This window comes from Camelus bactrianus, chromosome 13 (genome assembly GCF_048773025.1).
Source record: "Camelus bactrianus isolate YW-2024 breed Bactrian camel chromosome 13, ASM4877302v1, whole genome shotgun sequence".
NCBI classification, from domain to species: Eukaryota; Metazoa; Chordata; class Mammalia; order Artiodactyla; family Camelidae; genus Camelus; species Camelus bactrianus.
In genome coordinates, this window is record NC_133551.1 from 47,021,154 (window position 1) to 47,033,229 (window position 12,076).

A 12,076-nucleotide genomic window follows, 5' to 3' on the forward strand; every position below is an offset into this window, starting at 1 on the left:
ATTGACAATGAGAAGTACTGTTTTTTTGGCCAAAGAACAGGTTGGGCGGGGGCGGAGGGGAGGGTGGAAGTAAAGGGAAAAGCATAAGTAAAGTCATAAGGAAATGTGGTTGACCTCTGGGAACACTTAAGTTTCTAACTGAAACATAGTGTACGTATAGGAAATACAAGGCTAGAAACAAAAGGGGCTGAGCAGGGAGGGCCTTGAATGCCAAGCTAAGACATTTGGACTTAGTTTATTAAGAATAGTATGTTACTGAAAACTTCTAAGCAGGGAAGTGATATGATCAGACTGCGTTTAGAATAATACATTTGAGGAAAAGTCTCATATAGTTGATACCATAAACTGGAAGTTAATAGTGTTAATTAATATTTATAGAATAAATGAACGTGTGTGTCCTCCTGATTACCTGGAGAATAAGATGCACTAAAATTTAGCAGAAGAGCAGCTTTTCTCTGCAGACCTGGATTTCATTTAAGCAGGGCTTTTATATAAGGAGACAAGAAAAAAGGTAGATTGACTGATGAAACATGACATGAATTTGTAACCAATTGCATGACCACACCTAAATAGCATTGACTTACAGTCTCTTGTCACCTGGAGGCAGGTTTCTAAAAACATATCACAGGACTCTGTCTTTGACAGAGTAAGAGAAGAAGATTTAGTTTTCATTCCACAGATATTTCCTGTGCCTGTCACATTACCAGCACTGTGCTAAAGGTTATTCAACTGTGAGCAAGGGACTAATAAGCTGCTAGGGGAGAGGGATGCATAAATAATTAAAACTTTGTTTTAAGAGGTTGTTGAGGTAGGTGAGCCCAAGTATGAAAGATATTTTGGGTATAAATTTAAAAATTATATCACTCTGTATATAACTCTGACTTTGCTTTAGGGGCAAGTTGCTACAAATTTAGAAGTGTTGGTTCTACTTGAGAAGCTCCAATTTTATAGTGAACTTTAAAAAGAGAAAATTTTATTTTCTTAAAGTATTTTTTTAGTTTTAAAGTAATACATGTACTTTAAGATTTATTTGAACTTCATAGAAGGACAAAAAAGAAAAAAAGAAATGTCATTCTCCTAGAAAAAAAAATACATCACTATTTCATGTTTGTCTATTTCCTTCTGGGCTTTTTCCCCCAGGATAGTATTTGTAAACCTTGGAAGAGGATACAGCTGTGACCTAAGTGAACATGAAACCGGCGTTAGATCTCTTACATTTATTTAGGACCACACAGTTGGCAAAACCCAGATTAAGGCAGAATACCCATCTGTTTCTGAATATACTCAGAGTGCCATTCTTGCTGAATGTATAGCACAGGAACTCAAGGGATTCATTTCATTATTCCTGTTCCTCACAGGTGCCCCCGACCCCACAGCTGGGGCCAGCATCGATGATGAGAACTGTTGGCATCTAGATGAAGAGCAGGTGAAAGAACAAGTAAAGCTCTTTCTCTCCCAGGGTGGTTACTATGGCTCTGGAAAGCAACTCAATTCAATGTTTGCCAAGGTAAGATGTGAAAAGGCTTTTTCCCCTTAAGTAAATTGGGCTCACCAGACTTCTAGCTTCATGCATTGTAGCTAGCTCACTTGACCTAGCTGTATGGAATGCTTCAAAACTAATGGGAGGGGGTGAGCAGAGCAGCTGATCAGGTTGCATCCAGGGAGCTCTGCTACCTCACCCTGGTAGTCCTCTTCCTTCTGCCCCAATCTCTAAATGAGATAGCATTGCTGAGAGTGTTAATCATGAAGCTACCTTCCCTCTACTTTGAACCCAAGGCTGCCCAATGGGCCTTAAGGGGACTTAGTATTTTGGAACTGGGGGCTCTCACAGCAGGTTTTCTTGGTTTTTTCTCTTAACATCTATAGTGAAATATAATTCACATGTCATAAAATTCACCCATTTAAAGTGTACAATTCAGTGGTTTTTAGTATATCCACAGATATATACCTCCATCACCATAGTCAGCTTTAGAACATTTTCATAACCTTAGAAAGAAACCCCACACCCTTTACCTATCACTTACCTTTTTCCTATGTCCCCCTCCCCTAGCTCTAAGCAACCACTAATCTACTTTATATCTCTTCAGATTTCCCTATTCTGGTTTGATAGGAATGGAATCACATAGCATTGTAGTCTTTTGTGACTGGCTTCTTTCACTTAGTATAGTATTTTAAAGTATTTAAATACATACATCGTTGTATCATGTGTCAGTACTTCATTCCTTTTTATGGCTAAATAATATTCCATTGTATGGATCCCACACATTTTGTTTATCCATTTGTCTGTTGATGGGCATTTGGATTGTTTCTACCTTTTAGCTATTATAAATATTGCTGCTGTAAACATTCTTGTACAGTGTTTCTGTATGAACATATATGTGTTCATTTCTTTCTGGGAGTAGAATTCATAGGGCTTATGGTAGCTCTGTGTTTAATCACTTAAGGAACTTCTAGACTGATTTCCAAAGTGGCTGCATCATTCCACATTCCCACCAACGATGTGTGAGGGTTCTGATTTCTCTGTATTCTTGCCAACACTTGTTGTTATCTGACTTTTTGATTCTAGTCATCCTCGTGAGTGTGAAGTGGTATCTCATTGTGCACAGCAGGCTTTCTTAATACATGCAAAGGACTTGCTCTCAGAACAAGAGGGCTCTTTGGATATGTTGTGCTTAGATACCTCATCTCCTCCTCCCCCTTCCCTTCCTTCTCCTCCTACTTTTTTATGATGTGCAGTCACCAAGCCCTTGCCCCTCCTTATGTGTCAGGTTCGAGAGATGCTGCGGATGAGAGATTCCAATGGAGCCAGGATGCTGACGCTAATAACTGAGCAGTTTATGGCTGACCCACGACTCACACTCTGGAGGCAGCAAGGAACAAGCATGACAGATAAGTGCAGGCAGCTCTGGGATGAGCTAGGTAAGTCCCATGTCTCAGAAAAGTGCTATGTCTATCCTACCAGCTTGCCCCTGGCAACAGTCATTACATGGATCTTGCTAAGTGAACTTTAGCCCAACTGGTGGAAGATTTAGGCTCTACAGAGGCCACCCAGAGTAATTCTTAACTCACTTGTCTTCTTCCACAGCATCGTGCTTTGCTATTGACATCAGCATTCTGTTCCCAGATGTTACCAGATAGAAGCCTTTGATGGGAGAAAAACTTTTCCCTTAGCTTCTGTCGCATGGCATTAGCCTGGCTCTCCAAATACTCATCAGCCTCACTTTTCTCACTCTCCCTGGGTGTGCTCTTCTTGATCACTCCCAGACAGACCCCTTAGACATAAGGCAGTTCCCAACACTTGGGCCTTAGACTTCTATTCTTCTTTCTCTATACGTCTTTTTTTTTTTTTTTAAATATCATGGCTTCCAAGTTACCTCTATGGTGATCTCATCCTCATCTTCTTTCCACTTTTCTGAGTTCTAGTCTCATATTAGCAGCTGCCCTATGACCATTTCTACCGAAAGATCTCCTGATCACCTCAAACTTGAGAAATTCAAAAATGAAATAAGGCCTTCCGCAAAAATGATCTCCCTGAACCTGGCGCTGGCACCACCATTTCTTACTCTGCCAAACTTACTGTCAAGGACTCATTTTTCTTTCATTCCCTACATCCAGTCATCAAGTAAATTTGATTCCTCGACCTTCAAAATTCAATTTAGTGTTCATTCACACTTTTTATTTCCCATCACCATTGGTCTGGTTGAGGGCCTTGGGACTTACAGATTAAATTAGACCTGTAGCCTCCTGATTGGTCTCTTTGTTCTGGATTCCCTATATCAGCACTATCATCTTTGGTCATTATTTCTCTTTACTGCTCCCCTGTTCCAGGGCTAGTTTTGCAGTGCTGATACACAGCTCCCCTCCCTTTTTGCAGTATCCTCCATACCCTGAACTCATCCAGTCATGGCCCCACTTTGGGGTTATACTGGTAAAGTTCTATATGGCATATTCTAGAAGTTCTGATATAGCTCTTCCATACTTTTTCCACCCAAGAAAGCAACAACAAACTTTCCACTCATATAAAATAGCACAAGAAAAACACTACAGCTTAGGAATTTTAGTGAATTCCCTCGAAGCATGTACATTATAGTCTTAAGGCTAAAAGCCTTGGGGAATGAGGCTTAATGATTCTGGGACCTACTTGGTTATTTTGGGGCTGGTAAGTGTTGGGTTTAGTTTGGGTGCTGAGGCTTTTTGATATCACCTGAGGCACTAATGGCTTTGGAGTTCTCATTAATAATGAATAGCTACATTATTGAGTGTTTTGTGCCAGTCTCTGTGTTAAAGATTGTACTCAACATTGTTTTGTTTAGTTCTTACAACAAACCTATGAGGTAATTGTGTGTTTATCGCAAAGAAGCAGAGACAGCTCTGGTTACTTCTGGATATGGAATAAAATAAAGAATTGTAGAAAACTGTCTCTGCCATGACACAGTCACACTTTCTGGAGTACGAGAATGTTGAACTATTCATCTGAATTTACTTGTCCAACTAGTTGTGACCAGGGTCACATGACACAATGCATGGCAACTTGGGAGCGACTTCTAGACTCTTTCCTCAGAAGGGATTGTAGGCATGGACTTCCTTCTAGGGTAAGATATTGGCATTTGCATATTTTTAGGTGAGAAAAATGAGCTCAGAAAAGTTAAGTATTTTGTTTAGGTCACGCTCTTGTAAATGGTGGCTCTAACTGGAACCCTGACCTGTCTGACTCCAAATCCACCATACTTCTGCAACATCTCCCTCAATTCCATCTTGTTATGTAAAATCTTCATTCAGTATATTTGGTCACATCAAATAATTTATCAGTTTTATTATCTTCTTAGAGACATCCCTTCTGGAACTTTTTTCCCATCCCTAATCTAGATTCTTTTCTCTCTAAACCTGTAGAGAGCTTCACAGTAACCATGCAGACATTGCACCGACATTCTAGCTCTTACCTTTTCCTTTTTGCTGTGTTGGACCCCCTCTCTTCTGGATCCACATCTTCCTTTCTCTGGGCTTACTCTCTTGTTTGGTGAAGTACATCTTCCAGTACCTTCCTAGGACAGCATGCATGGGAGGTGAATTTCCCACAATTCAGGATAAATTTTGCATTGCTGGATGTTTGTATTTCACCCCCATTTTTGATCAATAGTTTGGGTGTAGAATTTTAGGTTGAAAATATTGTCCTTTTCCCTTAGAATTTTGAAGACATTTCTCCGTTGTCTTCTATCTTCCCATCGTGAAGTACCAGACCATTCTGGTTCAGGAGAATGTCCTGTTTTTTCTCTGTGGAACCTTGTATTTTCTCTTTGTCCTCATTAATCTGAAATTTCACAATGATATTTGCTGTTGGTCTTTTCAGTGTTTTTAAAAAATTGATCTGCTTAATACTTGGTAGGCCTTTTTAAGTAGGAGGCTTATGGCTTTTAGTTTGAGATGCTTTCTTGAAATTTGTTTTTCATTTCCTCACTCTTATTTTCTCTCTTTGTCTGGAACGACTCCTGCTATTTGGATATTAGCTTCTAGGTACTGTGCAACAGGCTTAGAGGACACTCTAGACCAGGGATAAGAAAATAGAGGGTTCCAGAAGGGATGTCTCTAAGAAGATAATAAAATTGATAGGTTATTTGATGTGACTGAACATATTAAATGGAGATTGATCCTCTAATTTTATTCATTTTTTCTCTCTTTGTTTCTGTATCTTTTCTCTTTTTTTATCTTTTATCTTCAGGGAGATTTTCTCACGTTTATCTTTCAAGCATCTTATTAATTTTAATATATGTTTTGTTACCATATTTTTTAATTTCCAGGAGCCCTTTTTTATTGTTGTTGCATCCTGCACTTGTTTCATGGATGCTGTATCTTCTCATCTTGAGGGTATCAGTTACACAGTTTTTTTCTTTAATTTTCTCTGCTCTCTGCCTTGTTTGTATTTCCTTCAATTTTTTTTCCCTTTGCTTTGTTCTCTGCCCTTTATGTAAGATACTTTCTTCATGTATCTAATGTTCCTTAGCTGTCCATTTCTATTTAAGTTGTAAGACACTTAAAAGCTAAAAGGAAGTCCTTTGTGTATGTGTGAGTGGATGTGGGTGTCCTTCACAACTAGTCAGCTTAACTAAGGATGATCTGGCTGGGCTTTTTCATTGGAGAACCCCAGCTATCAGAATATGCAGTGTTTTTTCCCCCTTGGACTGATTCGTTCCCCAGAGATGAATCCTCCAGTCTGTTGTTGTGGATTATAAGCCTGTCACAGTCTTCTCAGAACCAAGTGGGGAAATAAGGTTGGCAGCAGTAGGGGCGGGAAGTGTCCATTTGTTCAATATAAATTTTTTCCTTAACCCCTTAGTTTTTAGTATGGAAACCCCACCCTCAGCTGTAAGTAGTATTCCCAATCCAGAGCTTCTCTGAATCAACCTTTCCAGTGAGTAAAACTCTGGTTTTCTTCCAGGAGAGGGAATGAGCAGGCCCTAAGCTACCTTGAATAGAGGAGGAAATCTGTGAGCCTGAGATCTTTGACAAACTTCTAACGAATTCTACTGTTTTCAGCCCCACTTTCAGTGGGGCTCTGCAGCATCAATCAGTCTGCTTCTAGGCTTTCCTAACTGTTGATGGAGATTTCAACTTACTCTGTTCCATAAAGTCAGCTATCACTCATCCGCATACTTGCCAGTTTCCAAAATTTTGTGGCTGTTCTCTTTCATCTCTCCCATTCCCTGTGTCTATGTTAGCTTATGCCTGTTTTTATCCCTCTACTTTCATTTTAGTGAAGTATCAGGAAGGAGTGGTGATAACAGATAAACTTATCTGTTTAGTTAGCCATTTTTTACTAGAATTAACTCATGTTTATTCTTCAAGGATGAACTCAAATATTATAACTTTTCCTGACCCCACATGCAGAGTTAATTGTTCCAGCGTACACATTCTCATAAAACTTTATATATGTCTATAATAGCATTTACCATGCTTTATTACAATTATTATTTGGGTGACTCCTAACTATAATCTCCTTGAAAACCATCATTATATAATACTGTTACATTATATGATATGGTTTATTTTTCATTGTTTATTTGAAAAATTGAATTGAGCAATAGAAACAAATTTTCATCATCTCCAGTTAGTATCTTTAAAAGACCATTTAAAAAGCCTTCCTATTTGACTCTGAGGAACCTTGAAATAGTGTCTGAATATACCTCCATCCATAAATGTAGCTCCATCCCAAAGGATGTTTGTTTAACTTAAGACACTCTACAGCTAGACTTATTGTTAACTTGAGACTGAGAATATTTCTGGCTCAGCCCCATAGCCAGCCTTGCAAAGAAAAAGCAGGTTTGCTTGAAGTGAAGGGCGATCTGGTCAAAGAAACAGTTATCATTGTTTATATAGAATATATGATACTTTGCTATCACAACAGAGAAAAGCCAAGAATGTAACAGTTTTAAGGCATCACAGCTGATCAACAGTATCAAAATCCAAGTCCAAATAAACTATTTTCCCTGGAAAAAGGAAATACTAAATTCTACTATATGCCAAGTAATATGTTAAACCCTTTATAAATATTATCTCATTTAATTCTCATAATATCCCTACAAAGTAGTTGTTTTTATGATCTCAGCTTTGCAGTTGAGGGATTTTAAGTTCAGAAAGTCCAAGGTCAACTAACCAAAAGTTGATACCTTTCCTGAGCACCTCCCTTCTTGCACTAAATGCCCTTCCTCAGTGCTATTGTTGTACCCTGAACGTATCTTTATCTTAACACTTATCATAGTCAAGTGACATTCTGTTTATTTATCTATCTCCCCCACTGGACAGCTCCTCAAGAGTAGGAACAGTGTCTTATTCTCCAGTACAGGGCCCTAAACAAGAAAGCTCACAATAAATGTTTTGGCCTGAGATTTGAGTTTAGAATTCAAACTCAGATCTGTCTTGTTCATCGTCATAGGCACACATCCAGATATTAAGATAGTCACTCTGCTGTAAGAAACCTTTGGGGAGGAAAAATAAGCATTTCTGAAAACTTTAGCAGATCTGACTTTTTATATTGAGAAAAGCTGATGTTTTGGAAATTTTTCTTACCAACTTAAAATGGAAGAAAAGAGTAAACTGAAAAATTAGGGCTTAGCCATACATCAAAGGAGAGATGTCAAGAATGTGGGTTGCTCTATTTTCCAGGGGCCTTATGGGTATGCATCATTTTGAATCCACATTGCAAACTGGAGGAAAAATCCTGTTGGCTGCAGCAACTGCAGAAGTGGAATGACCTGGATGTCTGTCCCCTTGAGGATGGGAACTATGGACATGAGCTGCCCAACATCACCAATGCACTTCCCCAGAATGCCAGTCACAGCTCAGGTGAGCCAGATATCTTTTTAGGGTCTCTGTGCCTGGAACTCCAAAAGTTGGAAGGTAAAGCCCTCGAGCAAAGGTGACTGGACAACCTTTTGACTGTCAGAATTGTCATCCTAAATAAGAAAAGCCTGTCCTTTTGTTTGTCTTGAAATGCCAAACCTTAAATAAGAGCAAGCTTTTATCTTTGTCATTGGGAATGCTGTCCTTTTCCACATCAAGAGTGTCTTTATATGCCCAGCAGAAATTTCTAGAGCGCTCTGCATGAATCCTCTTTACCCTTCAAGTTCTTCATGACTAATGGATCTTGGCCTCAGATGGGGTTGGTTTTTAGCTCAGAAGACCTACTTCAAGGGAAGGGTGGAAGACCCACAAAATAAAAACTTTTTAAAATGTCCTGAAAATCACCTTTCTTACTTTTTTCTGTTTTTCTCAAATTTTTATACAACAGATAGCAAGGAATGGGCATCCTTCCAAGATACAGCTAGGACTCTTGCCTCACTGTAAAACAGATTCAGTACAGTGATACTGTACCCTCTGCCTTTTGAGTTCACTGATCAGATATCACGAGCATAAGCATTCACATCGGTTTTAGTTCATTAACTCGGGCCATTTGCTATTGGCAATTGATTGCTTTTTAGCCCATTGGGATCCTTTATTGTTAGATTTTATCAGACAGCACTGCCTTTTATTTTAAGTGATAAATCTAGTGACATTTTTAACTTCCAGGAGGAAATCACTTAAATTATTGTTGTTGCTTGTTCTTCATCTATTGTACCATAATTGACTGTCAATTGACTTAAGGCAACTAAGGTAACAGGAGGTGAAAATCCTACGGCTTTGCCACTTCTTGAAGCTACCCTTTATTGGCATTCTTCTAAGCTTCACAACCCAGGAACCCATTCTTCTAGTATTGGCTTTGGATTGGCGTAAAGAAAGTCAAATGTATATAAACACATGCCTCCAGACTGTCAGTTTCTTCCTTGTCATGATGTATTGGTTATTCATTGTTACTGGTTCTTATTTGAGGATGTTGTTCCCTCTTAAGTCTTCTCAAGTTGTGGCTAATTTATCTCTCACATTTCTTTACTTTTGGGCCTGATGGAGCAATAGGCATCCTGCTTATTCTTTATTGCCATTTCTACATCATTGTCCCTCCCTCCTTCCTAAAATACCCCAAGCTTTAAAGTTAATGCTGTCAAAATATACTGTCTGCTACTCTGGTGGTTTGGTCATTTGTAGACCTCTGGGTCAATCCCCCTCATTCCTTGAAGATTTTTGGCTATTCGCCCACTAACACTACTCTGTCACTACTTCTGTCCTAATTCTTGATCATTTCAATATCCACATACATGATCCTTTCAGTATTCTAGCCCCTCAATTCTTTGACCTCCTCTCTTATAATAGTCTCATCTTCTACCATAACTTACCCATGCAATCCCAAGATCATACCCTAAACCTTGTCATTACCAATAACTGCACCTTCTTCACAAATGTAATTTCAAGCAGCTCTAATTACCACCATTAGCCTTACTAGGTTATTTTATCTAGTATCCCAATTCCAGTATGTATTTTGATTCTTTTTCATTCTCTTGGAAGCCTCATTTTCCTCCTTATTCAGATTAGATTCCTTGATGCATCATTATAATCACTACCTTGCATACACAGTCAACCCCCTCTTTCTCTTTGTTACACTCATATAGCAAAACCCTAACCTTACTAGTTCTAACTCTCATTACTCAGTGTTCACACGTGCACAGCTGAATGTAGTGGAGAGAAACACCACCATGATAACTGGTCTTATTTTAAGTTTATGACCAGTAATCTCAAGTGGGTCCATATTACTATCCAGACATCAACTCCGTTTCCCTGGTCTATGCCTTCTTTCACTCTTCTAAATTACTATTTCACACCATCTTTCCCCTAAAACTTTCTATACTTTCTCCCCTTCCTCACTTTTAGCTTGCAGCCTTGCTGCTTGTTCCTAAGAATATAGAAGCAATCAGAAGAGAATTTTCAAAACTATATCACCACACCGGCCTCTGTCTATGTCTATCTACTCTATCTCTTCCCCTCTTTTTGTTTGTGCTTCTAAGTCCAAGCCCTCCACTTATTCTTGAGATCCTATTCCTTCTCTTTTATCCAGGGCATCACTCCAGGAATTATCTCCTCTTTCTCCTGCATCACAAGTTTTTGTGGATTATTCCTGTGAGTATAAAAGCACATTGTTTTATCTTTCATCCCAAAATGAAATAAAACAAAAAACATTCTTGTTGACCCCACATGCCTCTCTGGCTACCACCCTGTTTCTCTAAGGTAGTAGAAATAAGTGGTAGAATTAAGAAAAATGCTCAAAAGAATAGTGCATATGTGTGTATCTTTATTTCTTCTGCTCTTATTCTCCCTTGAACTCACTTCAGTCAGGCTGTCATCCCTCCACTACTGAAACAGCTCTTGTACTGGTCACTAATGCTAACCAGTGCTAAATCTAGTTCTCAATCAGAACCTTACTTGACCTATCAGCAGTATTTGTCACAATCGATCACTCTCCTTGAAATGCCTTTTTCATCTTATTTTCAAGATACTACTCTCTTGGTTCTCCTCTTCACTGACTCCTCCTTCTCAGTCTCCTTTACTGTCTCCCCTTGCCACTATGTCCCAACCTAAAATGTTAGAGTGCTCAGGGCTCAGTCATCAAACCACTTCTCCTTCTATATTCACTCCCTTGCTAAGTGCATTGTTTCAATAATCACCTATATACTATCAACACCCAAACTTATATCTCTTACTCAGATTTTTCCTCTCAACTCCAGACTTCTATGTTCAACCACCTTTTCAGTATCTCCACTTAGATATTAATAGGCATCTCAGTAAGATTTCTTACCCCTCAAGCCCCACCCAAACCTCCTCCTCCTGCAGTCTTCCCTGTCTCCATATATGGCAAGTCTATGCTAAAACCTTGGAGCCATTCTTGATTCTTCTCTTTGTCACCCCAGGTCTAATCTATGAGCAGATCCTGTTACCTTTACCTTCAGAATATATGTAGAGTTCGTTTATTCTTATCACCTCCACTGCTCATTACTCTGATTACCATCATCTTTCACAGATTATTTCAGTGGCCTCCTAACTGCTTCTCCTGCTTCTGCCCGTCACTTTATAGTCTGTTCTCCATACTGCTGTCAGTTTTCCTTTTAAATGCAAATAACTGCTCACAGCCCTTCAGCGGCTCAAAGCCCTCCAGTAGCTTCTCATCTTTCCCTCATGGCCTATAAGGCCCTCCATGATCTGGTTCCCTAGTATCTCTCTGACTTCGTCTCTTACGACTTTCCTGCTTGCTCGTTCCATCTAAGGTGCACTGGCCTCCTCACTGCCCTTAAACAGTCTAAATGTGTTCGCACCTCAGGATCTTAGTACGTGGTGTTCCTTTTGCCTGGAATGCTCTTCCCTCAGTTATGTCTAAGGCTTGCTCTTCAGTTCCTTCAAGTCTCTTGTCCAAACATTTACCTTATTAAAGACCATGCTATATAAAACAATAACCCCTACCCAACACCAGCTTGCCTTTCTCCCTAACTTTGCTTTAGTTTTTTCCATAGCCCTAATAACCATCTGATATATTTGCTGTATTATATGTTCATTCAACTATCTCACCCCATTTAAATGTAAAGATCCATGAAGGCAGGGACTTCTTATATCCTCAATACCAAGGACAGTACCTGCCATCTAGTAGGCACTCATTATTTGCTGA

At 39.2% G+C, this 12,076-nt stretch overlaps 1 protein-coding gene across 1 annotated transcript in view; it reads left to right on the forward strand.

Moving 5' to 3' along the window:
• Positions 1 to 12,076, forward strand: part of ZSWIM5 (zinc finger SWIM-type containing 5) — a 139,019-nt gene that overhangs the window by 95,332 nt on the left and 31,611 nt on the right. Inside the window, exons 3-5 of the mRNA XM_010946096.3 lie at positions 1,359 to 1,507; positions 2,769 to 2,919; positions 8,158 to 8,337. Coding sequence (XP_010944398.3) covers positions 1,359 to 1,507; positions 2,769 to 2,919; positions 8,158 to 8,337 — 480 coding nt within the window. The remainder of the gene's footprint in view (positions 1 to 1,358; positions 1,508 to 2,768; positions 2,920 to 8,157; positions 8,338 to 12,076) is intronic.